General features: G+C 54.2%; 2 protein-coding genes across 3 annotated transcripts in view; one reads left to right on the top strand and one right to left on the bottom strand.

Annotated features, from left to right (window-relative positions):
• ATP2A1 (ATPase sarcoplasmic/endoplasmic reticulum Ca2+ transporting 1) overlaps positions 1 to 3,480 on the top strand; it is a 25,939-nt gene extending 22,459 nt beyond the window's left edge. The window contains exons 16-23 of the mRNA XM_016928740.3: positions 879 to 1,099; positions 1,200 to 1,402; positions 1,596 to 1,681; positions 1,793 to 1,926; positions 2,045 to 2,162; positions 2,338 to 2,455; positions 2,711 to 2,754; positions 3,194 to 3,480. Coding sequence (XP_016784229.1) covers positions 879 to 1,099; positions 1,200 to 1,402; positions 1,596 to 1,681; positions 1,793 to 1,926; positions 2,045 to 2,162; positions 2,338 to 2,455; positions 2,711 to 2,715 — 885 coding nt within the window. The 3' untranslated portion in view covers positions 2,716 to 2,754; positions 3,194 to 3,480. The remainder of the gene's footprint in view (positions 1 to 878; positions 1,100 to 1,199; positions 1,403 to 1,595; positions 1,682 to 1,792; positions 1,927 to 2,044; positions 2,163 to 2,337; positions 2,456 to 2,710; positions 2,755 to 3,193) is intronic.
• Positions 3,435 to 27,042, bottom strand: RABEP2 (rabaptin, RAB GTPase binding effector protein 2). Of its 2 annotated transcripts, XM_024354065.3 has the most exons (13): positions 24,789 to 27,042; positions 24,070 to 24,282; positions 19,491 to 19,648; positions 13,670 to 13,780; positions 13,234 to 13,584; positions 10,096 to 10,191; positions 9,900 to 9,998; positions 7,628 to 7,783; positions 5,033 to 5,210; positions 4,881 to 4,892; positions 4,718 to 4,773; positions 4,411 to 4,527; positions 3,435 to 4,058 (listed from the first exon to the last, which is right to left on the bottom strand). In XM_024354065.3, exons 1-13 carry the CDS (start codon positions 24,847 to 24,849, stop codon positions 3,957 to 3,959), a joined length of 1,710 nt encoding a protein of 569 aa, XP_024209833.1. In that variant the 5' UTR covers positions 24,850 to 27,042; the 3' UTR covers positions 3,435 to 3,956. The 2 variants fall into 2 exon arrangements, with proteins under 2 accessions (XP_024209833.1, XP_024209834.1); XM_024354066.3 differs by lacking the exon at positions 4,881 to 4,892.

Genomic DNA, 27,042 nt, shown 5'->3' with positions numbered 1-27,042 from the left:
GAGAGTGGGGCCCAGGGCCGGAGGGCCCTGGTAAGATGCAAGAAGGGTGGGGATTCAGACCCCAAGGAAGAGTCTGAAGGAGGATTTGTGGGCTGGGCCTGGCACTTTGGGAGGCTGAGGTGGGCGGATCACTTGAGCAGGAGTTCGAGACCAGCCTGGGCAACATAGCAAGACCTCATCTCTACTAAAACAAAACTTTAAAAATAAATTCAGCCTCACAGTGGCACATATTTGTGGTCCTAGCTACTTGGGAGGCTGAGGTGGATCACTTGAGCACAGTTTGAGGGTGCAGTAAGTTATGACTGCACCACTGTACTTCAGCCTGGGCAATAGAGTGAGACCCTGTCTCAAAAAAAAAAAAAAAAAGGTGGGCGGAGGGGCTCATGCCTGTAATCCCAGAACTTAAGGAGACTGAGGCAGGCAGATCACCTGAGGTCAAGAGTTTGAGACCAGCCTGGAAAACATGGCAAGACCCCATCTCTACCAAAAAATACAAAAATTGGCCGTGCATGGTGGCACATGCCTGTAGTCCCAGTTACTCAGGAGGCTGAGACAGAAGAACTGCTTGAACCTGGGAGGCGGAGGTTGCAGTGAGCTGAGATTGCGCCACTGCATTCCAGCCTGGGTGACAGAGTGAGACTCCGTCTCAAAAAAAAAAGTGTGCCGATCTTTGTTCTAAACTGAGTTTTTGGCCAAGTGTGGTGGCACATGCCTGTAATCCCAACACTTTGGGAGGTTGAGGCAGGAGGATTGCTTGAGCCCAGGAGTTCAAGACCAGCCTGGGCAACAGAGTGAGACCTCATCCCTAAAATAAAACCTTTTTTAAAAAGGAGGGATGTGTGAAGGTGCCCTAAGCCCACCTTCTCCTCCTCCCTCAGACAGGTGATGGCGTTAATGACGCCCCTGCCCTGAAGAAGGCCGAGATTGGCATTGCCATGGGATCTGGCACTGCCGTGGCCAAGACTGCCTCTGAGATGGTGCTGGCTGACGACAACTTCTCCACCATTGTAGCTGCTGTGGAGGAGGGCCGCGCCATCTACAACAACATGAAGCAGTTCATCCGCTACCTCATTTCCTCCAACGTGGGCGAGGTGGTCTGGTGAGCAGCTGGGTGGGCGTCCAGGAGGAAGCCGGGGTTAGGGTGGGGTGGCTGCAGGTCTGGGAGGCAGGACAGAGGTGTGACCACCTCCTTCCCACAGTATCTTCCTGACCGCTGCCCTGGGGCTGCCTGAGGCCCTGATCCCGGTGCAGCTGCTGTGGGTGAACTTGGTGACTGACGGGCTCCCAGCCACAGCCCTGGGCTTCAACCCACCAGACCTGGACATCATGGACCGCCCCCCCCGGAGCCCCAAGGAGCCCCTCATCAGTGGCTGGCTCTTCTTCCGCTACATGGCAATCGGGGGTGAGCTGGAGGGGTTCCTCGATCCTCCCCACCCCTTGGGACTAACCCCCTCTCTGGGACACCAGCTCCCCCATGCAGGCGCTGAGAGGGCCTTCTTCCTTGGCCAGCCTGTCCATGGCCACATGAGGCCCTCAACCCTCGATGCCCCCTATCTCCCCAGCCCTGACCCCCGACTCCCCTCTCTCCACCACAGGCTATGTGGGTGCAGCCACCGTGGGAGCAGCTGCCTGGTGGTTCCTGTACGCTGAGGATGGACCTCATGTCAACTACAGCCAGCTGGTAGGGGGAGGCACAAAGGAGGGGACCAGGAGGGTGTGGGGATGCAGGAGGGTACCAGGAGGGTGGCATGGAGGTGGCCCTGGACCTCAGTCTCCCGTACCTTCCCTGCAGACTCACTTCATGCAGTGCACCGAGGACAACACCCACTTTGAGGGCATAGACTGTGAGGTCTTCGAGGCCCCCGAGCCCATGACCATGGCCCTGTCCGTGCTGGTGACCATCGAGATGTGCAATGCACTGAACAGGTGGGGGCCCCCCAGCTACACCCACCACCCTCCCCTGAGGCTACTGCCCACGTCCTCCACTGTGCCGCCCACCTCCTTCCTCCTCACTGTGCCTTCTCCCTCCCCTTCCCCTCTGCAGCCTGTCCGAGAACCAGTCCCTGCTGCGGATGCCACCCTGGGTGAACATCTGGCTGCTGGGCTCCATCTGCCTCTCCATGTCCCTGCACTTCCTCATCCTCTATGTTGACCCCCTGCCGGTGAGGTTTCTTCCGCCCAGGGCCACCCACCCCAGCACTGGGGAGCCCACGGCGGGCCCATGACCACTCCCACCAGGGGCGCCGATGTGGGAGGCTGGTGGGAGTGGGCTGGGCAGTGCTGGTTTCTGGCTCCCTCCCCACCCCCTCCTGAGAGGGCACTTGTCCCCTGCCCCAGATGATCTTCAAGCTCCGGGCCCTGGACCTCACCCAGTGGCTCATGGTCCTCAAGATCTCACTGCCAGTCATTGGGCTCGACGAAATCCTCAAGTTCGTTGCTCGGAACTACCTAGAGGGTAAGGAGTGCCCTCTCTGTCCCAAGCCCTGGCCCCACCACAGCCCCTTCCCCATGACGCCCCGCCCCGCCCCCTACTTTGCAGGTGGTAAGTTTCTCAGCCCTGGCAGGACCTGTGTCCGCCCCGTTCCCCCTGCGCCTGCAGGGGCCACATCTCCGGGGCAGCCCCACTGCCTCCTCAGCCCCCACAGCCCCTATAGCCCCCATGCCACCTCCCTGCCTTGATAACAGTGCCTCTTGTCCTCTCTGGCCATAGGATAACTGTTCCCCCTCCTCCATCTCTTTGAGCCCGTGTCACAGGTATCACCACCTTCTTGCCCTCAGCCCAGCTGCTGTGCCCCTGCCACCCGCGCCCCCTCAGCCCCTTGCGCGTCGCATCCAAGGTCACTTGCGCTCGCAGCTCCACCTGGAGCCATTGCCACTGCTGCTGCTGCGCTTCCAGTCAGGGTGGGCCACTGGCCTCCCACTGGGCGTCAGTTTGGCTCCCAGGCCCTGGGCAGTGCCAGCCTCTGGGCCCGTCTGCTGCGCTGCGTGGCGCTGGCTGTGTGCTGGGCTGTCTTTGCTGTGGGGCTGCAGTGGGTGGGGGGCGGGGTGTCTGGGGACGCAGGTGAGTAGGGGAGAAACTGGCAGGGTGGTAAGCTTCTGAGCCTCCAGGTAAGTGCGTGCCTGGGAGATGCACCTGGGAGGGACCTCGCTGCCCTCCCGCCGCCTGCCTCATCCCTTCTCTTTCCCCTTCCAGATCCAGAAGATGAAAGAAGGAAGTGAACGTCCTTTTGCTCTGTCCTCCCCACCCCGATAGTGACGCATCTTCAGGCAGAGCTGTGGCACAGACCCCCGTCCTGTCCCCCACACCGGTGTCATGTGTCTGTTTATAAACATGTCCCCTTCCCTTTCCTTCCCCCTCGGCCACCCGCCTCCCTCTCAACCTTGTAAATTCCCCTTCCCAACCCCGAGGGGCTTGCAGGGACAAGGCGACCGACTGCGCTGAGCTGCTTATTTATTGAAAATAAATGACGGAAAAGTCTGGCCTTGCCTCTGTGCAAGCTTGGAGGCCTGGGTCGCCGCTGTGGACAAGCGTCTTAGTGTCATGCAGACCAGAAGGCAGCTGCCTGTCCCAGGGCCGGGGCCCACCTCACTGCCTCTGATGGGGACTCCCAGCCCCCATGGCTCGGCTGTGCCCTGGGCAGGGGACGGGCTGGGGGCAGGGGAGGGCTGGAGCCCAGGAGGCAGCACAGCAGCCAGAAAGCCGCAGGCCTGAGCCTGCACCTTTGGTTCCGGGAGGGGCTTGGGCCCCTCACCCAGGTGTGATCCCTGAGAACAGGAGGCCCAGCCACCCTGGGAGGAGGCGCTGGAGGGTGGGGCGGTGGTGGCCCCCATCAGTCCCCTCAACCCCAGTCTCAGGGACGGTGGAAAAGCCATCCAAGACCCCAGAGCGAGGCCTCATGGTTCGGGAGTGGGGAAAGGCGTCTTTCCCAGGGTGGGGGTGGGGACATCCTGACCCCTCAGGTGTCCTTGATGTCCCTGACGTCCGTGAGTGGCGCCTCATCCATGATGCTGCGCACTTGCTCCAGGGTCTCAGCCTGGCGGATCCGCTCTAGGCGCACCTGCCGGGTCGGACGAGGGGAGCAGAGTGCACTTGTGGGGAAACGCAGCCCCTACCCCACCTGCCAGCCCCCAAGGGCAGGGCCTGGGACCAGTGGACCCAGGGGCCACCTCTGTGGGGCTGATGCCACAAATGCCCTGAGCGTCCACCATGCCCTGTACTGAGGGCTTCAGGTGACTGACCAAGGCTCACACGAGAGTTTCAGGGTTTTTTGAGTAATAGCTCAGGACAGGACCATGCCAGCCCCAGGAGGAAGAAAGGACTCCCCTAACCAGGGAATTGTCCTTGCAAGACCCAGGAGAGGTCACCCGGAGTGGAGCCAGCCAGCCTGGCGGGGCTGGGACAGGCCATACCTGCAGGGCCTGGGACAGTCGCACGAAATCCCTCTGCACCTGCTCACTGGTCTCCAGCTCTGCCTGCAGCCGCAGCACCTTGGCCCTCTGTTCTGAGAGGAGGTCTGGGAGCTGGGCCTGCGGGGACAGACACCACACTGAGCTGGGCCTGGCTCAGCCTGGACCAGATGGGAGGGTGCATGGCCAGCCGTTGCCCCAGGGCTTCCTCCACCTGGCCTGAGGGAGACACAGAGGGCGGGAGGGGTGGGGGAGGGTCTTTTCCACAGCTGGGTCCCTCTCCTCCCAGTCCCCCTGCCCTCCCCCTCACCTTGCTCTGTTCCTGCTGCACCCGCTCCATCTCTGTCCTCAGGCTGCACAGGGAGGCTGGGAAGTCAGGGCAGGGGGAGATGTCAGGGCCATGCCCTCTCCCTTTCCCCACCTAGCTCAGCCAGGGTGGGCGATCCCCAAGATCACCTCCAGCACACACTCACCCTCCAGCACCTCTGTGGGAAGGAAAGAAAGAGAGGTCAAGGCCAGCCTCTCTCCCCTCCCCGCTGCTGCCCACGCCTGGGCCCCAGTGGCTCCCTGCAAGGCCGACAGGGGCCCTGGGCCCGGGGCTGGGGGCTTGTGCCCCTCCCCTCACCTGTCTCCTCCCGCTGCACCCTCAGCTGCCCCTCCAGGCTGGCCCTGGCCGCTGTCTCCTCCTCCAGAGCCTCCCGCAGCGTCACGATCTCGATCCGCAGGCGCTCGGCCCCGTGCTCCTGGGCCTGCAGCCGGGCCCTCGCCTCTTGCCGCGTGCGGCACAGCAGCTGCTGCAGCTCCTGGAAGGGACGGAGGAGTCACCTGCTGGGCTGGGGCAGGAGGGCAGGAGGGCAGGGGCCACCAGCCAGACGGGGATTGTCGGGAGGAACGGGGAAGGAAGGGAGGATGGAAGCAAACGGCTAAAGCGGGGAAGAGCCCAAAATGCCCATCGTCTGGGAGGAGGACAGGTGCGCTCCGGCCCAGGAGAGGAAGCTCAGGACACACGACCATGCCCCACACCGTGGAGAGCGCTCAGGAAGAGTCCCAACCATAAAGTTCAGCAGATTACCTACAGCAAGAGCCCCTTGCCAGGCGCGGTGGCTCACACCTGCAATCTCAGTACTTTGGGAGGCTGAGGTGGGCGGATCACGTGAGGTCAGGAGTTCGAGACCAGCCTGGCCAATACGGTGAAACTCCGTTTCTACTAAAAATACAGAAAATAGCCAGGCGTGGTGGTGCGTGCCTGTAGTCCCAGCTACTCCGGAGGCTGAGGCAGAAGAATCACTTGAACCCAGGAGGCGGAGGTTGCAGTGAGCCGAGATCGCGCCACTGCACTCCAGCCTGGGCGACAGAACAAGACTCCATCTCAAACAGAAACAAAAACAAAAACAAACAACAACAACAACAACAACAAATTAGCCAGCTGGCGGCCGGCGCCTGTAATCCCAGCTACTCAGGAGGCTGAGGCAGGAGAATTGCTTGACCCAAGGAGGTGGAGGTTACAGTGAATCGAGATGGTGCCACTGCACTCCAGCTGGGGCGACAGAGCGAGACTCTGTCTCAAAAAATAAAAATAAAATAAACCCTTTTGTAAAGCTCAAGAACAATGAAAGTTAAGCATCGCACTGTACATGTAATGAAAACACTGAAGACTGCAAGGGCAAAGCAGAGCCAAGGAATGGGGAGGAGGTGCCCAGAAGTGGACAGATCTCAGGGTGGGGAAGGTGCCCCACGGATCTTTTTTTTTGTTTTTTGCCTTTGTTTTTTTTTTTTTTTTTTTTGAGACAGGGTCTCACTCTGTGGCCCAGGATGGAGTGTAGTGGCATGATCACAGCTCACTGTAGCCTCAACCTCCCAGGCTCAAGCGTCCCGCCTCAGACACTTGAGTTGCTGGGACTGCAGGTGGAGGCCACCACACCTGGCTAATTTTTGTATTTTTTGTAGAGACAGGGTCTCAACTATGTTGCCCAGGCTGATCTTGAACTCCTGGACTTGAGTGATCCTCCTGCCTCAGGCTCCTAAGTAGCTGGGACTATAGGCGCAAGTCACCAAGCCCAGCTAATATTTTTATTTTTATTTTTTGTAGAGACAGGGTCTTGCTTTGTTGCCCAGGCTGGTCTTGAACTCCTGGGCTCAAATGGTCCTCCTGCCTCAGCCTTCCAAACTGCTGTGATTACAGGCGTGAGCCACTGTGCCCAGCCACCAAGTGATCTATTTCTAATCAATTTATTAATAAGCCATATTATTATTATTATTTTGAGATGGAGCCTTGCTCTCTCGCCAAGGCTAGAGTGCAGTGGCGCGATCTTGGCTCACTGCAAATTCCGGCTCCCAGGCCAAGTGATTCTTCTGCCTTAGCCTCCCAAGTAGCTGGGATTACAGGCACGAGCCACCACGCCCAACTAATGTTCTTTTTTTTTTGAGACAGAGTTTCACTCTTGTTACCCAGGCTGGAGTGCAATGGCGCGATTTCGGCTCACTGCAACCTCCGCCTCCTGGGTTCAATCGATTCTCCAGCCTCAGCCTACCGAGTAGCTGGGATTACAGGTGCCCGCCACCACACCAGGCTAATTTTTGTATTTTTAGTAGAGATGGGGTTTTGCCATGTTGGGCAGGCTGGTCTCGAACTCCTGACCTCAGGTGATCCACCCACCTTGGCCTCCCAAAGTGCTGGGATTACAGGCGTGAGCCACCGCGCCCAGCCCCGACTAATTTTTTTGTATTTTTAGTAGAGACAGGGTTTTACCCTGTTGGCCAGGCTGGTCTCAAATTCCTGACCTCAAGTGATCCGCCCGCCTCAGCTTCTCAAAGTGCTAGGATTACAGGTGTGAGCCATCGCGCCTGGCTAATAAGCCATATTATTAAGAAATTAAGTTGACAAAGGCTAGGCATAGATCCATGATGGCAGCTTGCTATAAACCAAAGATTATGATAAATTCAATCTTGTGGCTCGCGTGTCACTTAAAAATAGCAAACCAACCAAATGACTGCTTCCTTCCTGCCAAGCATTCTGTTAATTCATTTTCTTTTGATGCCAATGCTGGAAAGCATGTATGGTTCCATTTCTCAGATGAGGAAACTGAGCCTTAGAGAAGGCAAATGAGTTAGCCAAGCAAATACACAGCACCCTGGCTGGTCGTGACCAATGCTCTGCCCTGCCTGGGAAGAAGGGGCCCTCACGGTGGCTCCAGGCTCTCAGTGCCCACACTCGGCTTACTGGCACAGAGCTGGGCAGTGATTCCTCCTCGCCCTGCTCCTGCTGCGGGCCCTGGGGGGCTGAGGATGGCAGCTGCTCGGCCCGGAGCCCTTGGTTTTCCTCATTCAACCGCTTTACCTCATGGTGCAGGCACTTGTGGGTGGTGACCAGCTCCGCCTATGGACAGACAGTTAGTATAAGGCAATGAAGAGGGTAGGGCGTCTCCAGTCCCTAGGAAGCCAAACCTCCTTGAACCCTCCTCCCAGACTGACAGCAAGAGAGCCCATACCCTCTCTGTTCCTAAGCAAGGAAGGAGCACTTTTTGCTACCAAGCTCTTTAGACACCCCTGTCCCTGCTAACACGCAGATTACAGGCTGCTGCCAGGGCCCAAGCCAGATATTTTACTTGGTCTATACATACACACACACACACACACACACACACACACACACACACAAATATTTAAATATATATAAATTTAAATTTTAAAAAATATGTATTTTTTTGAGACAGAGTCTCCCTCTGTCACTTAGGCTGGAGTGCAATGGAGTGATCTCGGCTCACTGCAACCTCCGCCTCCCGGGTTCAAGTGATTCTCCTGCCTCAGCCTCCCAAGTAGCTGGAATTACAGGCACCCACCATCACGCCTGGCTAATATTTGTACTTTTAGTAGAGACGGGGTTTCACCATGTTGGTCAGGTTGGTCTCAAACTCTTGACCTCAGATGATCCACCTGTCTTGGCCTCCCAAAGTGCTGGGATTACAGGTGTGAGCCACCATGCCCGGCCCATATATATTTTTAAAACCTTAAAGTAGTTGCCAATTCTAAAAATTAAGAGACAAGCCAGGCGTGGTGCCACACACCTATAACCCTGGCTATGGGGGAGGCCAAGGTGGGAGGGTCACTTGAGGCCAGGAGTTTGAGACCAGCCTGGGCAACATAGTGAGACCCCGACTCTACAAAAAAATTTACAAATTAGCTGGGCATGGTGGTGTGAGCCTGTAGTCCCAGCTACTCAGGAGGGTGAGGCTGCAGGATTGCTTGAGCCCAGAAAGTTGAGGCTTCAGTGAGCTATGATTGCACCACTGCACTCCAGCCTGGCCAGCCTGAGCGACAGAGCAACACACCATTTCTTAAAAAAAAAAAAACAGGAGGCCGGGCTCAGTGGCTCACGCCTGTAATCCCAGCACTTTGGGAGGCCGAGACGGGTGGATCACGAGGTCAGGAGATCGAGACCATCCTGGCTAACACGGTGAAACCCCGTCTCTACTAAAAATACAAAAAAAAAAAAATTAACCGGGCGTGGTGGCAGGCACCTGTAGTCTCAGCTACTCGGGAGGCTGAGGCAGGAGAATGGAGTGAATCTGGGAGGCAGAGCTTGGAGTGAGCCGAGATCGTGCCACTGCACTCCAGCCTGGGTGAAAGAGCGAGACTCTGTCTCAAAAAAAAAAAAAAAAAAATGAGACAATACACAAATATTCGTATTTTTGGTTTCTCTTGAAAAATCAGAAAATCTGGCAGCAGGGAACCTGTGTTCCTAGGTGGCCACGGTCAGCAGAGCCCAGAGGCAGGAGCCCCTTGCAGGGGCCTCTGGTTCCAGGCTGCCTACTGCCCTCCTACCCTCCTGCCCTACACCTGGCCCTGTTCAATCACATATGTCTCCTCCCCAGTCTTTGTCAGTATCTGATTTGCTTTTTTTTTTTTTTCTTTGAGACAGTTTTGCTTTCACCCAGGCTGAAGTGCAATGGCGTGATCTCGGCTCACTACAACCTCTGTCCCCCGGGTTCAAGCGATTATCCTGCCCAGCCAAGTAGCTGGGATTATAGGTGCCCACCACAATGCCCGGCTAATTTTTGTATTCTTAATAGAGATGGGGTTTCCCTGTGTTGGCCAGGCTTGAACTCCTGACCTCAGGTGATCCAACCGCCTAGGCCTCCCAAAGTGCTAGGATTACAGGTATGAGTCACCTTGCCCAGTCAGATTTGGTTTTAATCCTCATGACTCTGCAAACTAGGGCCCATTATGTCAGTTTTATAGATGGTGAGGCAGAGGCTGGGAGTCTGGGATTAGCTCAAGATCAAACAGCTCTGTGTGGCTGCAGGGGCCCTGTTCTGGCCACGGCACCAGCTGCCCCAAAACCCTCTTACCTACCTGGCACCGGTTCCAGGGTGTGGCCTGAGCAGCTGGGGACAAGACAGGTTCCTTGACTTCCCACGTGCCCCCTTCCACCACGTGCAACTGATTCCTGCTGGACTCCTCGCCCTCCTGCCCCGGGGCCCCCAGGTACTCACCATCTGCAGCTGCACCCGCTCCTGGGCCTGGCTCACGGTCCCTTGCAGGGTCCGCAGCAGCTGCTCTGAGTTCTGGACCTGGGCCAGGAGCACCTGCATCTGGGTTGGAGGGAGGGCAAAAGTGAGGGCAAGGGCATGTCAGGGGGCGGCAGGTAGCCAGAGGCCGGCTGGGGCTGCAGCGGCGGCAGGGACCCACCTGCTTGGCACAGTCCTCGTTGCTCCGTCTCAGGCCCTCTTGGAGCTCGTCCCGCTCGCGACTGACGCTCTCCAGGTCCTTCTGCAGCTGTCGGCCCTGCCACAGACCCTGCCTTCAGCCTGCATCTCCCAGGAACTTGGCCCCCCTCACCACACTTCTCGTGGCCCACCTCTGCAGGGAGGTGCCCTCATCCACACAGTCCGTCAAGTTACAGGCCCAGCCATCCATTCTCTTCCCTTCACTCCCCACCCATCAGCAGGCCCTGCCAGGTCCACCTCCAAAGTGGATTCCACAGGACTGGGTGCAGTGGGGTCACGCCTGTAATCCCAGCACTTTGGGAGGCTGAGGTGGGTGGATCATTTGAGGTCAGGAGTTCAAAACCAGCCTGGCTGTCTCTACTAAAAAGACAAAAAATTAGCCGGGCGTGGTGGCGGGACACCTGTAATCTCAGCTACTCGGGAAACTGAGGCAGGAGAATCACTTAAACCCAGGAAGCAGAGGTTGCAGTGAGCAGTGAGCAGAGGTTGCCGTGAGTGAGATTCCGTCTCAAAAAAAAGGAAAAAAAAAAAAAACAGGGCCAGGCATGGTGGCTCATGTCTATAATCCCACCACTTTGGGAGGCTGAGGTGGGTGGTCAGGAGTTCAAGATCAGCCTGACCAATATGGTGAAACCTTGTCTCTACTAAAAATACAAAAAAAGTAGTTGGACGTGGTGGCGGGCCCCTGTAATCCCAGCTACGGGGGAGGCTGAGGCAGGAGAATCGCTTGAACCTGAAAGACAGAGGTTGCAGTGAGCCAAGATCAGGCCACTGCACTCCAGCCTGGGTGACAGGACAGGACTCCATCTTTAAAAAAGTGGATTCCAGCCGGGCATGGTGGCTCGCGCCTGTAATCCCAGCACTTTGGGAGGCCGAGGTGGGCGGATCACGAGGTCAGGAGATCGAGACCATCCTGGCTAACACGGTGAAACCCCGTCTCTACTATAAACACAAAAAATTAGCCAGGTGTGGTGGTGGGCACCTGTAGTCCCAGCTACTCGGAAGGCTGAGGCAGGAGTATGGCATGAACCCGGTAGGCGGAGCTAGCAGTGAGCCGAGATCACACCACTGCACTCCAGCCTGGGTGACACAGCGAGACTCCATCTCAAAAAAAAAAAAGTGGATTCCACATCCACCCATTTCTTCCTGTCTCTGCGGCCATCCCCTGGTCCAAGGTACCACCTTCCTGTACACCACAGTCCCAGCCTCTCAGCTTCTCCTGTGTCCCCTACCCCAACACAGCCCCAAGTAACCTTTCTTTCTTTTTTTTTTTTTTTTTGAGATGGGGTCTCACTCTGTGACCCAGGCTGCAGTGCAGTGGCGCACGATCTCAGTTCACTGCAGCATTGACCTCCTGGGCTCAAGCAATCCTCTCATCTCAACCTCTCGAAGTAGCCTGGATCATAGGCACGTGCCACTGTGCCCAGCTACTTTTTTGTGTTTTTTTGTAGGACAGGGTTTCATCATGTTGCCCAGGCTGGTCTCAAACTCCTGGGCTCCAGCATTCTGCCCGCTTCAGTGTCCCAAAGTGCTGAGATTACACACGTGAGCCACTGCACCTGGCCCCAAGTGAGTTTTTGAAAGCCTGGAGCCGGGAGGCTTCTCCGTTGCTTAACCCTGCAGGTGCTTCCCACGTCTCCTAAGATGCACAATGCACAACAGGCCCCCGAGGTCGGACTCATGTGGCCCTGCCTTTCTTTCTGGTCTCCTCTTCTCTCCTCCCCTGTGGCCTTCCTGTTCCTCAGACACACTGTGGTCTCTCCATCCTCAGGGCCTTTGAACTCACAGTTCCTTGTGCCCCGGTTTTTTTTTTTTTTTTCTTTTTTTTTGAGACAGAGTTTCTCTCTGCTTCTCTTGTTGCCCGGGCTGGAGTGCAATGGCGCGATCTCGGCTTACCACAACTTCTGCCTCCTGGGTTCAAGCGATTCTCCTGCCTCAGCCTCCCAAGTAGCTGGGATTACAGGCATGCGCCACCACACTTGTCTCCATGTTGGTCAGGCTGGTCTTGAACTCTCAACCTCAGGTGATCTGCCCACCTCAGCCTCCCAAGGTGCTGGGATTACAGGCGTGAGCCACCGCGCCCGGCCTGCCCCGGTCTTTAAGAGTACTTCCTCCCACCATCTGGGTCTCAGTTCCAGCCTGAACCCGGGTCAGTCTCCCTCACTGCCAGTCTCTATCCTATAAGCCCAGTTTTGTTTTTCTCTGGGCATCTCCCTGGTGACAATGTCTTCCCCATGCATCCATGTGCATTTTTTTTTAAAGCACCTTTATTGAGTTATAATTTACCACATAATTTACCCATGTTAAATGTATAATTCATTTTTTGTATCACATTATTGTTATTATTATTTTGAGACAGAGTTTCACTCTTGTTGCCCAGGATGGAGTGCAGTGGTTTGATCTTGGCTCACTGCAACCTCCGCCTCCCCAGTTCAAGCGATTCTCCTGCCTCAGCCTCCTGAGTAGCTGGGATTACGGGCATGCGCCACCACGCCCAGCTAATTTTTTGTGTTTTTAGATGGGGTTTCACCATGTTGTCCAGGCTGGTCTCAAACTCCTGACCTCAGGTGATCCACCCACCTCGGCCTCCCAAAGTGCTGGGATTACAGGCATGAACCACCACACCCAGCCTCTTTTTTTTTTTTTTTTTTTTTTTGAGACAGGTTCTCACTCTGTGACCCAGGCTGGAGTGGGTGGCACGATCTGGGTTCACTGCAACCTCAATCTCCTGGGCTCAAGAGATCCTCCTGCCTCAGCCTCCCAAGTAGCTGGGACTACAGGTGTATACTTGGCTTTTTTTTTTTTTTTTTTTTAACTTTTGTAAAGAGACAGGGTCTTACTATGTTGCCCAGACTGGCCTTGAACTCCTAGCCACAAACAATCTTCCCACCCAGCTTCCGAGTGGCTGGGATGGCAGGTGTGAGCCACCGCACCTGGCCCCTATGCATGTTTACATCTGCCTGCCTTCACCAGGAGGGGGGCCTCTCTTCTCCCTGTGGAAGCTCCGGCTCTAGCTCTGGGTCTGAACACAGGTGGTGCGGGTGAAGCATCCAGCGGAGAGGGGGATGGTACAACCCGCCACCCTGCCCACAACACTCACCTCTGTCTGCAGCTGCTCCCACTGAGTGTCTGGGACGAGCTGGTAGCCAGGAGGGGGCAGGTAGATGCCCTCGGGAACCAGGGTGCCCGTAGACACCAGCGAGGCCGTCTCTTCCTGTTCAGGGCTCAGGCCCTGGCGGCTTTGGGGCAGGGAGGAGCTGCTGCCGACCCCACCGCCAAGGGAGAAGGAGGAGATGGAGGCGCTGTCATCGCAGTTGTGAGCGAAGGCCTCAGCGGCTGGACCCCCATCTCCGCTCAGCTCCTCCAGAGGCTCCAGCGGGGGCGATGGATCCCGGGACAGGGGCAGCAACTCCGTGGAGCCGTGCAGGGAAGGGGCATGCCGGGGACGTCTCTAGGGAAGGGGGCAGGGAAGAGGCTGGGGGGCCAGGGTCCTCTGGCACCCCTCCTTCCCCAGCGCCCCCCGGCCGTGCCCTCACCTGGATCTCCTGAATCAGCTCCTCGGCCCTCAGCAGCTTCGCCTTCAGCTCCTCGATCTCCTTTTCCATGGGCAGTACGATCTCCCGCAGCTTCTCCGAGTCCTCGTGGGCCTGGAGGGAGCGGGGTGTGGCAGCAATAGTTCCCCCTCCAAAGTGCTGAAGCCCCGGGTCTGTTCAGAGCTTCCTCTCCAAGCACATCAGCTCTCCTAATCCTCCCTAGAAGGTGCTGTCCACCCTCATTCCAGAGATAAGAACACAGAGGCTCTAGAAGCTTCCATGACTTGCCCCAGGACATAAGGGCAAGGATGAAGGTCACGACTTCTTCCTGTGGCCCCGTCACTCACCATATCTTCCTTCTCCAACATCCATTTTTTTCTTTCGTCATAGAACTTTACCTTTTTTTTTTTGAGATGGAGTCTTGCTCTATCACCCAGGCTGGAGTGCAGTGGCACGATCTCGGCTCACTGCTACCTCCGCCTCCTGGGTTCAAGCCATTCTCCTGCCTCAGCATCCCCAGGAGCTGGGACTATAGGCACGCACCAACATGCCCAGCTAATTTTTGTATTTTTAGTAGAGATGGGGTTTCACCATGTTGCCCAGGCTGGTCTCGAACTCCTGACCTCGTGATCCGCCTGCCTTGGCCTCCCAAAGTGCTGGGATTACAGGCTTGAGCCACCACGCCCGGCTTTTTTTTTTTTTTTTTAAGAGATGAGGTCGGCCGGGCGCGGTGACTCATGCCTGTAATCCCAGCACTTTGGGAGGCCAAGGCAGGCGGATCACAAGGTCAAGAGATCGAGACCATCCTGGCCAACATGGTGAAACCCCGTCTCTATTAAAAGTATAAAAATTAGCTGGGCGTGGTGGCAGGCACCTGTAGTCCCAGCTACTCGGGAGGCTGAGGCAGGAGAATCCTTTGAACCCGGGAGGCGGGGGTTGCAGTGAGCCGAGATCATGCCATTGCACTCCAGCCTGGGCAACAGAGCGAGACGCTGTCTCAAAAAAAAAAAAAAAAAAAAAGAGATGAGGTCTCGTTCTGTTGCCCAGGCTGGAGTGCAGTGGTGCAGTCGCATCTCACTGTAGCCCTCATCTCCAGGACTCGAGCCATCCTCCTGCCTCAGCCTCCTGATTAGCTGGGACTACAGGCATGTGCACCAATGAGCTAATTTTTGTATTTTTTGTGGAGACAGGATCTTGCTATGTTGCCCAGACTGGTTTTGAACTCCAGGCCTCAAGTGATCCTCCCTCCTCAGCCTCCCAAGGTGCTGGCATTACAAGTGTAATTCCCAGCATCTGGGTTGGGATTACACCAATGGCCAGCACACTTCACATTGTTAGTTGGGCATGTGGCCTAAATCCTAAAATACCATCCACATTTCTCAGCTTCCTTGTAACTAAACAGATCATCTGGCTAAGTTCCAGCTACTGAGATGGAAACAGATAAGCCAAGGGGACTTTCCAGGACAACTCTTTATTTTATTTGTATTATTATTACATTTTTTTGAGATGGAGTCTCACTCTGTTGCCCCGACTAGAGTGGAGTGGCATAATCTCGGCTCACTGCAACCTCCGCCTCCTGGGTTCAAGTGATTCTCCTGCCTCAGCCTCATGAGTAGCTGGGATTACAGGCACTCGCCACCACGCCCGGCTAATTTTTGTATTTTTAGTAGAGAGGGGGTTTCACTATTTTGGCCAGGCTTGTCTCGAACTCCTGAAACCACCCACCTCGGCCTCCCAAAGTGCTGAGATTACAGGTGTGAGCCACCGTGCCTGGCCCAGGACAACTTTTTTTCTTTTAATAAGAAGTTTCATTCTTGTTGCCCAAGCTGGAGTGCAATGGCACTATCTCTGCTCACTGCTACCTCTGCCTCCCAGGTTCAAGCGATTCTCCTGCCTCAGCCTCCCAAGTAGCTAGAATTACAGATGCGCGCCACCACGCCCAGCTAATTTTTTTGTATTTTTAGTAGAAGGGGGTTTAACCATGTTGGCCAGACTGGTCTCGAACTCCTGAGACCACCCATCTCGGCCTCAAATGATCCGCTCGCCTCGGCCTCCCAAAGTGCTAGGATTACAGGCATGAGCCACCGTGCCTGGCCTTGGACAACTCTTCAAAGGAAGAGGGTGTGCCTTTCTTTATTCCTCCTTCTCCTCCTTTTTGCTGGCTGGAATGTGGACATGATGGCTGGCACTCAAGCAGTCATCTTGGACCATGAGGCAATGTGCTACCTATGGCAAAACAGCAATATAGGAGAAGCCTGCTTGACAACTTGTCAAGCTGCTATACCAGTCCTGAAATGTCTACCTCTGGACTTGAAAAAAACAAATTTCTGGGCTGGGTGCAGTGGCTCATGCCTGTAATCCCAGCACTTTGGGAGGCCAAGGCGGGCAGATCGCCTGAGGGCAGGAGTTTGAAACCAGCCTGGCCAACACGGCAAAACCCTGTGTGTACTAAAAATACAAAATTAGCCAGGCGTGGCAGTGGGCACCTGTAATCCCAGCTACTCAGGGAGGCTGAGTCACGAGAATCACTTGAACCCGGGAGGTGGAGGTTGCAGTGAGCCAAGATCACGTCACTGCACTCCAGCCTGGGCGACAGACTGAGACTCTGTCTCCAAAAAAAAAAAAAAAATTTCTGGCCAAGTGCGGTGGCTCACGCCTGTAATCTCAGCACTTTGGGAGGCCAAGGTGGGCCGATCACAAGGTCAGGAGTTCAAGACCAGACTGGCCAACGTGGTGAAACCCCATCTCTACTAAAAATACAAAAATTAGCTGGATGTGGTGGTGCGCGCCTGTAATCCCAGCTACTTGGGAGGTTGAGGAAGGAGAATTGCTTGAACCAGGACCTGGGTGCAGAGGTTGCAATGAGCCGAGATGGCGCCACTGCACTCCAGCCTGGGGACGGAGCAAGACTCCATCTCAAAAAAAAAAAAAAAAATTATGTCACATTTAAGCCACTGTTAATTTGGGTTTTCAATCACATGCAGCCAAATCTCATCCTAATCGATTTGTTCTCCCACACTCCCATCACCACCATAGAGCTGACCATATTTTCCCACCTCTTTTCAAGCTTCGGATCCTGCTGATGTTGAGCAACCAACAGCCTCTACATATCTCCGCTTATATGTCCCACAGGCTCCTCTAACCGTAGATACCCAAAACAAACCACTCAGGGATGCTGTTCTTCCTGCCACAAACACTCAGTCAGTGAAAACGGCCCTGCTGGCCACAAGTTGTTCAAGGCAGAAATCTGCCAGTCATCCCTGTCCACATCACTCCCTACTTCTAGTTCATGCCCTTTCCACTTCTTGAATCACTTGAAATCTTCTCAAGCAAGCTGTTTAATCCTCCAAATCTCTTTTTCTTTTTTGAGACGGAATCTTGCTCTGTTGCCCAGGATGGAGTGCAGTGGTATGATCTCAGCTCACTGCAACCTCCGTCTCCTGGGTTCAAGAGACTTTCCTGCCTCAGTCTCCCGAGTAGCTGGGATTACAGGTGCCCACCACCATGCCTGGCTAATTTCTGTACTTTTTTAGTGGAGACGGGGCTTCCCCAAGTTGGCCAGGCTGGTCTCAAACTCCTGACCTCAAGTGATCTGCCCACCTCAACCTCCCAAAGGGCTAGGATTACAGGCGTGGGCCACCACGCCCAGCCCTGATGCTCCCTTCACTGTGTTGGGCAGCTTTCATTGAGCGGGGCCCTCTCCTTTACCAACCTGCGGAGGTGCTCCCTGGGGAACACTCCGGATGCACGGGGCAGCCCGGATGCTGGGAAGATGTGGCTTGAAGGTCTTTGTTTCATGGGCTCCTGTCTTCATCTTTCTTTCTAACTAGGTAACTGACACCATCCCTGAGCCTGTTTCCTTATGCATGAAATAAGAATATTAATTGAAGTATCTATCTCACAGGTCTGCTATAGGATCAAATGAAGTAACAATAAAAATTTGCTTTGAAAGATGAAGCGTTTGATAATAAATATGTGCTTCCTATAATTGTTAATAACAGCAATAATAAAGGAGGTGACATATCATAGAGATTAAGAACACTTTCGAACCAGCCTGGGCCGGGCACGGTGGTTCACGCCTGCAATCCCAGCATTTTGGGAGGCGGAGGCGGGCTGATCACTAGAGGTCAGGAGTTCAAGACGAGCCTGGCCAACACGGTGAAACCCCGTCGCTACTAATACTACAAAAAAATTAGCTGGGCATGGTGGCAGGTGCCTGTAATTCCAGCTATTCGGGAGGCTGAGGCAGGAGAATCACTTGAACCCAGGAGGCAGAGGTGGCAGTGAGTCGAGATTGCGCCACTGTACTCCAGCCTGGGTGACAGAGCAAGACCCTGTCTCAATAATAAATAAATAGGCCAGGCGCGGTGGCTCACGCCTGTAATCCCAGCACTTTGGGAGGCCGAGGTGGGCGGATCACGAGGTCAGGAGATCGAGACCATCCTGGCTAACACGGTGAAACCCCGTCTCTACTAAAAATACAAAAAATTAGCCGGGCGTGGTAGCGGGCGCCTGTAGTCCCAGCTACTCAGGAGGCTGAGGCAGGAGAATGGCGTGAACCCAGGAGGCGGAGCTTGCAGTGAGCCGAGATCGCGCCACTGCACTCCAGCCTGGGCGACAGAGCGAGACTCCGTCTCGAAAAAAAAAAATAATAAAATAAATAAATAAATAAATAAATAAAACCAGTCTGCCTAGACTTTTTTTTTTTTTTAAAGAGACAGGGTCTTACTCTGTCATCCAAGCTGGAGTGCAGTGATGTGATCATAGCTTGCTGCAAACTTGATTTCTGCCTCAAGTGATCCTCCCATGTCAGCCTCTTGAGTAGCTGGGACTACAGGTGTGCACCACCATGCCCAGTTAATTTAACAAAAAAAGTTTTTAGAGATGGGATCTTGCTATGGTGCCCAGGCTGGAGTGCAGTAGTGAGATCATAGCTCACTGCAGCTTCAACCTCCTGGCCTCAAGCGATCCTCCTGCCTTGGCTTCCCAAAGTGCTGGGATTATAAGCATGAGTTAGTCCTCTGCTTAGATTTTAAAATCTCAACTCCACTCCCTTCTATGTGCGTAAACAGGGGAAGTACTGAATTTCCCTGAGCCTTATCGTACTCATCTGATAAATGGATCTAACAGACCTCCCTTACAGGGAATGGGCTGGGGAGGCTGACTCTGTCAAGCACTAAGCACAGTGCCTAAAGCATCAGAGGCATCCTTTTTTTAAGACGAAGTCTCACTCTATTGCCCAGGTTGGAGTGCAGTGGCACGATCTTAGCTCACAGCAGCCTCTGCCTCCTGGGTTCAAGTGATCCTCCTGCCTCAACCTCCTGAGTAGCTGGGATTACAGGTGTGCGCCGCAGGCTAATTTTTATATTTTGAGTAGAGACAGGGTTTTACCATGTTGGCCAGGCTGGTCTTGAACTCCTGACCTCAAGTGCCCCACCTGCCTTGGCCTCCCAAAGTGTTGGGATTATAGGCGTGAGCCACTGCACCAAGCCAAGAGGTAACAATATATTACCAAGAGGTAATGTACACCAGAAGTCAATATTTAATAACAGTAAGAATTTTTTTTTGTTACCCTTAAGTGTAAGTTCCCTTCCCTCTACATAACTTAATTTTGGAGCTAAGCGAACTTGGTCACCCACTAATAAGGGGCAAGCCAGGACCCTACAGAGCACAGAGCCAAGCTCTCAACAACACCTGGTAACTCTGTGCTATTCCTAGAATCACTGCTGGGTGCCCCGCACCCCATGACCAGGGAATGGGACATCCACAATCCTCAACATCCTTCCAAATCCCAGGGCAGCAGGGAAGCCATCCCAATCCCAACCTTTTCCATCTGCTTCTCCAGGGAGTCCAGGGGGTAGGCCCGGGACAGCAGCTGCTTCAGGCGGCCCAGCTCCCGCTCCTTCTCCTCACAGTCCTGCTGCTGCTGCTGTCGCTCCTGCTTCAGGGCGGTGATCTGGGCTTCATAGCTGCTGATGGAGTCTGGTGGGGGAGAGGGAGGGTGGGAAAGAGGGAGGGTCAATGAGCCGGCCCTGCCTGTGGGCAAGCAGGGGACTCTTGATGCACTGACTCTTTCTGTGAGACAATCTACCATAGCAGTTGCCATGGCAGGCTTTGCAGAAATTGACCTGGGCAATCACTCAGCCTCTCTGTGCATCAGTGTCCTTAGGTGCAAAATGGGGACACTACTGATCATCCTTCTGGTGGCTACAGACTAAATGAGATGACATATCTAAGATAAATAGTGTACAAAAAAATAAAATAAAATAAAAAATAAAAATAGATGAGATGACACAGGCAAGGTGTCCAGCCCTTTCTCAGGCACACAGAAGATGTGACACTGTTCCTATTAATATATACCAGGAACAGTCAATATTTAAGAACAGTAAGAATTTTTTTTGGTTATTATTATTATTATTATTTTGAGACAGAGTCTCACTCTGTCACCCAGGCTGGGGTGCAGTGGCGCAATCTTGGCTCACTGCAACCTCTGCCTGCTGGGTTCAAGTGATTCTCGTGCCTCAGCCTCCTGTGTAGCTGGGATTACAGGCGCCCACCACCACCCCTGGCTAATTTTTCTATTTTTAGTAGAGACGGGGTTTTGCCATGCTGGCCAGGCTGGTCTTGAACTCCTGACCTCAAGCGATCCGCCCGCCTTGGCCTCCCAAAGTGCTGGGATTATAGGCATGAGCCACTGCTCCCAGCCCTTTTTTGTTTGTTTGTTTAATTTTACTTTAAGTTCTAGGGTACATGTGCACAACATGCAGGTTTGTTACATATGTATGCATGTGCCATGTTGGTGAGCTACACCCATTAACTCGTCATTTACATTAGGTATATCTCCTAATGCTATCCCTCCCCTCTCCCCCGACCCCACCACAGGCCTCTGTTTTTTTAATTTTTGAGAAAGGGTCTCACTCTGTTGCCCAGGCTGAAGTGCAGTGTCGCAATCATGACTCACTGCAACCTCAGCCTCCTGGGCTCAAGCAATCCTCCCACCTCAGTGCCCCAAGTAGCTGGGACTACAGGCACAAACTAGCATGCCTGGCTAATTTTTGTATTTTTTGTAGAGACGGGGTCTCACCATGTTGCCCAGGCTGGTCTTGAACTCCTGAGCTCAAGCAATCCTCCCATCTCAGCCTCCCAAAGTGCTGGGATTACAGGCATGAGCCACCACACCCGGCCCTTAATCATAGTAATAAATATTTACACTGGATCAGACTCTGAGCTGGGCTCTGGAAATACAGAAATTAATCAAACACAAAGCCTGCCACCGGGAGCTCACAGTCCAATGAAGAGGGCGGCTGTGGCAATAGTTAGGATGCAGTATGGGAAGAGGTACAGGAGAGGACCCTTCCTGGGCTTGGATATCCCAGAGGAAGGAGCCCTCACTCTGCCTGCCTGGCCAGGCAGGAGAGGACAGTGGTAGACAGTGAAGGAGGGAAAGATGCATGAGTTAACAGGACCAGTGTGAGCAGCGGAAGAGCAGCTGGCGTGGCTGTGGCATGGTGGGATATGTTGGAGGGACTGGAACAGTGAAGGCGCCCAAGGAGAGACACTGGAAAGGAGGCAGTGGGTGGCTCCCAGGGCCTTGAATGTGACGCCAAGAGGTTTGGAACTTATTCTACAGGTCAGCAGGAGATGGAGGTGATGTTGGATAGAACATAGATTTTTTTTTTTTTTTTTTAAGGGAGTCAGGGTCGGGCGCCGTGGCTCATACCTGTAATCCCAGCACTTTGGGAGGCCGAGGTGGGCAGATCACCTAGGTCAGGAGTTCGAGACCAGCCTGGCCAACATGGTGAAACCTTGTCTCTACTGAAAACACAAAATTTAACCAGGCATGGTGGTGGGCGCCTGTAATCCCAGCTACTTGGGAGGCTGAGGCAGGAGAATTGTTTGAACCCAGGAGGCGGAGGTTGCAGTGAACCGAGATTGTGCCACTGCACTTCAGCCTGGGTGACTGAGCGGGACTCCGTCTCAAAAAACAAAAAAACAAAAAAAAGAGAGTCAGGGTCTCCCTCTGTCACCCAGGCTGGAGTGCAGTGGTGCAATCATAGTTCACTGCAGCCTTAAACTCTTGGGCTCAAGTGAACCTCCCACCTCACCCTCCCAAGTAGCAGGGACCACAGGCACTTGCCGCCATACCCAGCTAAGGGTCTCACTTTGGTGCCCAGACTGGTCTCAAACTCCTGACCTCAACTGATCCTCCCACCTGAGTAACATGGACTTGTTTGATTTTTGGTAGAACGTGGTCATTTTTTGTTTGTATAGATATTGACCTATTATTGTGCGCTAACAGTAGAAGTAAAGGTTCAGCTAGGCCGGGCGTGCTGGCTCACGCCTCTAATTCCAGCACTTTGGGAGGCCGAGGTGGGCGGATCACAAGGTCAGGAGATCGAGACTATCCTGGCTAACACGGTGAAACCCCATCTCTACTAAAAATACAAAAAATGGGGCCGGGTGTGGTGGGTCACCCCTCTAATCCCAGCACTCTGGGAGGCCGAGGCAGGCAGATCACGAGGTCAGGAGATCGAGACCATCCTGGCTAACACAGTGAAACCCCGTCTCTACCAAAAATTAAAAAAAAAATTAGCCAGGCGTGGTGGCGAGCACCTGTAGTCCCAGCTGGTTGGGAGGCTGAGGCAGGAGAATAGCATGAACCCGGGAGGTGGAGCTTGCAGTAAGCCAAGATCACACCACTGTACTCCAGCCTGGGCGACAGAGCAAGACTCCATCTCAAAAGAAAAGAAAAAAAAAATTAGCCAGGTGTGGTGGCACACACCTGTAGTCCCAGCTACTTGGGAGGCTGAGGAAGGAGAATCGCTTGAACCCGGGAGGTGGAGGTTGCAGTGAGCTGAGACTGCACCACTGAACTCCAGTCTGGGTAACAGAGTGAGACACTGTCTCAGGAAAAAAAAAAAATAGGTTCAGCTGTTAGGCTGCTTGGTTTCCAATCTTTGGCTGTTTTCCAGCTATATGACCTTGGGCAAGTTATTTAACCTCTCCGGGCCTCAGAGCTTCCTCTGTAAAATGGAGATGGATAATAGTTCCTGCCTCACAGAGTTTGTTATGAAGATTAGTTACTCATAAAGCATTTAGCTCAGTGCCTGGCACATAGTGAGTGCTCAAAACATGCTACCTGGCCAGGCGCGGTGGCTCACACCTGTAATCCCAGCACTTTGGGAGGCCAAGGCAGGCAGATCGTTTGAGCTCAGGAGTTCAAGACCTGTCTGGGTAACATAGAGAGACCCTGTTTCTACAAAAAAATACTAAAAATTAGCCAGGCATGGTGGCATGCACCTGTAGTCCTGGCTACTTGGGAGGCTGAGGTAGGAGGATCTGCTTGAGCCCAGGAGGTGGAGGTTGCAGTGAGCTGAGATCACACCAGCGTGGTGTGACGCACTCCAGCTTGGGCGACAGAGTGAAACTCTTATTGACTCAAGAAAAAAAAAAAAAAGCTAGCCATTGTTATTATTTAGGACACACCTGGCTTTTCTTATATAGTAGAGATAACAAGTTTCCCTTAATAAATGTATGTAAACTTTTAAAATGTGGATCTATTTAAAGAACAAATATTAAGTAAACAGCAGAGTAAGTTGTACAAGGATGTGTCTACATTGCACAGGCAGGTGGATCCTGAAATGTGGGAAATACAGCCCCAGAGAAGTCTCCAGCCACCAGCGGCTGTTAGAAAGGGAAATCGCATGTTGGGAAGGGAATTTTAGGAAGTTTACTCTGGAAGCCAATGTCAAGGCCAGACTATAGAGGGAGATCTGTGAGAAGGTTGGGACAAAAGTCCAGGAGAGAGTTGACGAGAGCCCCACCGCAGCAGGGGCAGCTCTGACATCTGCTTCAGTCTCTGGCTTCTGCTAGAGGAAGGAGAGTAGAAAACAGGATCAGCAGCTGGGGCGTCTGGGGCCAGAGGACCAAGTACAGAGAACGTGGGGCGGAGGTGGGGAAGCTGGTGCATGGCGTGGGGTGGAGGGGGGAGTGTCTGGGGAAGGCTAGAGAGCAGAGCATTAGACTCACAGAGACTGGGCCAGGGCTGATTCTATTTCCCAGAAGTCCAGACTAAAATGAGGTTGGTTTGGGGAACTGAGAAGTTTCTCGCCCATCTTCAGGGTTGATCAATCATCAGTGAGGGACAAGAAATGACATGGGACAAGGCAACAGATAGAAGCTGGGAGCTAAACTTAGCTATAACTGACAGAGCTGCTGCTATCACATGGAGGGCCTCTATGCAAATTTTAAAAGGGCGGCCCTTCCTCTGGGCCACAGGTATGCCCTGTGCCAGGCAGCCCTGCTAACCTATCCCATAGCTTATCTGTGCCCCCAATCCCTTTCTCCTCATGCACTCCCCAGTATGGGGTTGATGGGGAGTCTAGGTGAGTCCCGCGTCTCACCTTTCAGGATGGCCTGCAGCGAGGCCACCTCCTCTTGGCACTGCCGCTGCACCGCAGCCACAGCCTCGGCCTTCGTGCTCTCGCTCACCTCTGCCACAGCCTTCATGGTTTCCATTTCTGCCAGGGCGCCTGCCAGCTCAGCCCGAAGCCGGCTGAGCTCACCTGACTCGGCCTCACCATTTGCCCCTTCCTGGGGCCGGGAGTCCTCCAGTGCTGTGGGGGACAGGGATCAGCCTCTCTTCCCATCTCTTAACACCCCAGGCCACCTACCGGCTTAGCAAGTCCTGCAACCTAGTACTGTTGCCTTCATCTGGGGCCGCCTTCATCTGGGGCCTCCTTCACCTGGGCCCGCCGGGCTCACCTGGCCCCGCCCCTGCCCCGCCCCCTTCCCACTCGCTCTGCCGGGTGCTGCCTACACTCCATCTCTTCGCGGTGGCCAGTTTCACTCAGTCCTCTCTTCGGTCCCACCTGGCCCCGCCCTCCTAGGGGCCGCGCCCCTTCCTCACCGGGCCCCACTTCGCACCTGTCACTGGCCCTACCCCTTCAATGGCCGGGCCACGCCCCCTTTTGCCGGTGGCTGTAGGCCCCGCCCCCTTTCTCGACAGCGTGGCCCCGCCCCTTCCTCCATCATCCCTCTCCACCCCCTATCCGCAGGTGGCTGGCTCGGCCCCGCCCCCAGCATCACCGTTCCCCGCGTGCACGGACGCCCCCTCACGTACCAGCCCCCGGCCGCCGCCGCCGCTCATCGTCGTCCGCGGCCACCGGCGCAGCTGCCGCCATTGCCTCAGCGCAAACGGCGGATTCCCGCACTCCCTGGTGACGGAGCGCACCGCTTCCGGGTCCTCTCGGCTGTTTCCGGATCCGCTCGGCTGTTTCCGGATCGGCCCCGGGCTGGAGGCCCCGGACGGAGGATGGGGGGATTGCCGAGCCTCGGCCGAAGATTCCCGAGTCGGCCCCCGGCCCCGGCCCCGGCCCCGCCCCGGCTCTTCTTGGCTGGGTCGCGCGGTTCGGGAGGACGCCTGTCTTTCAAGCCCGGAAGAGGATCCTTAAGAGGTCTTGCCCGGCGTCTCTCCGTGACCTTGGAAGCCCTGCTCCAATTATGCCTCCTCCGGGACACCGGCCTGCGGAGAGCTCCCCCTCGCTCCCTCGCTGCCCCTGCCCGGAGCCAGCCTTTGATCGGCTCCGGCCGCCCTTCCGCCCGAGCCTGGCTTGCGTTACCGCGAATTGTGGCGGGGCCCTCCCTGCACCTCCGCCCTCTTGGAGCGTCCCTCGGGGCAGGGCCGGGTCGGCTTCATTTTTCTGAGCGCCTCGGAGTCCCCGCGTAGTTAGTCGGAGTCTGAAACTTGCACGTCCCCACCCCCATTTTGTTACTCAGCCAGTCACCGTTTCCTGCTGGCCCCCCTTTCCCCCTCCAACGCCCTCAAATCCCTCCTCTCCTCTCCGCCTGTGTCTAGATCAGGCTCTTTATCTGTGACCTCCACCCGGACGGTGACAGGCAATTCAGATTTATGTCCAGAGCCTTGGTTCCCCTTCCCTCAAACCTTTTTTCCCTCTGTAAAGGACACGCCAGGAACCTGGAAGTCCTTGATTCTACGTGTCCTCCTGCAAGTCCCGTAAACTCTACTTCCAATGTGCTGACTATTCCAGAATGTGCCCCTTTTTCTCCATCTCCAGCGCTAACACTCCGTCCCAGCTCCCATCACTTCTCCTGAACTTCCACAGTGTCGACTCCGCCCTTTAATTAATTAATTCTCCGTAAAGCAGCTGGAGCGATTTTTGTAAAACAGATAATGCAGTTTGAAAATGGCCAAAGGTAGAACGCTTTTACACTGTTGGTGGGAATGTAAATTAGTTCAACCATTGTGGAAGACAGTGTGGTGATTCCTCAAAGACCTAGAACCAGAAATGCCATTTGACCCAGAAATCCCATTACTGGGTATATACCTAAAGGAATATAAATCATTCTATTACAAAGATACATGCACGAGTATGTTCATTGAAGCACTATTCAAAATAGCAAAGACATGGACTCAACCCAAATGCCCCTCAATGATAGACTGGATAAAGAAAATGTGGTACATATACACCATGGAATACTATACAGCCATAAAAAGGAACGAGATCATGTCCTTTGCAGGGACATGGATGAAGCTAGAAGCTATTATCCTCAGCAAATTAATGCAGCAACAGAAAGCTAAACATGCATGTTCTCACTTGGGAGCTGAACAATGAGAACACATGGACACAGGGAGGGGACCAACACACATGGGGGCCTGTGGGGTGGGTGTTGGGAGGGGGGAGGGAGAGCATCAGCAAGAGTAGCTAATGCATCCTGGGCTTGATACCTAGGTGATGGGTTAATGGGTGTGGTAAACTACCATGGCAGATGTTTACCTGTGTAACAAACCTGCACATCCTGCACATGTACCCCAGAACTTGAAATAAAGAAAATGGACAAAGGATATGAACGGATATTTCACTGCTGTCACAGGTGGCAATATGTGCATGAAAAGATGTTAAACATCATTAGCTATTTATTCGGGAAATACAAATTAAAACCACAATTGCTTTCATCACTACGCACTTCTTGGAATGGCTAAAATAAGAATGCTAACACCAAATGCTGGTGAGTATGTGGAGAAACTAGGTTTCTCATATTTTGTTGATGGGAATGTGAAATGGTATAGCCACTCTGCAAAAAGAGTATGGCAGTTTTGAACAAAACTAAACACGCACTTACTTTTTCACCAAGTATAAAACCAAGTGTTTTCCACCAAGCTTGGAGCTGAGGTCTCGGCTCAAATGTTACCTCCTCAGTGAGGCCTTCCCTGATCACCCTAACTAAAATAACCACCTCTGGCTGAGTGTGGTGGCTTATGCCTATAATTCTAGCACTTTAGGAGGCCGATGGCAGGAGGATCACTTGAGCCCAGGGGTTCGAGACCAGCCTGAACAACATAGTGAGACCTCATC

This window comes from Pan troglodytes, chromosome 18 (genome assembly GCF_028858775.2).
Source record: "Pan troglodytes isolate AG18354 chromosome 18, NHGRI_mPanTro3-v2.0_pri, whole genome shotgun sequence".
Classification (NCBI taxonomy): domain Eukaryota; kingdom Metazoa; phylum Chordata; class Mammalia; order Primates; family Hominidae; genus Pan; species Pan troglodytes.
The sequence above is the reverse complement of the archived record's forward strand: the minus strand, read 5'-3'. Positions and strand labels throughout refer to the sequence as shown.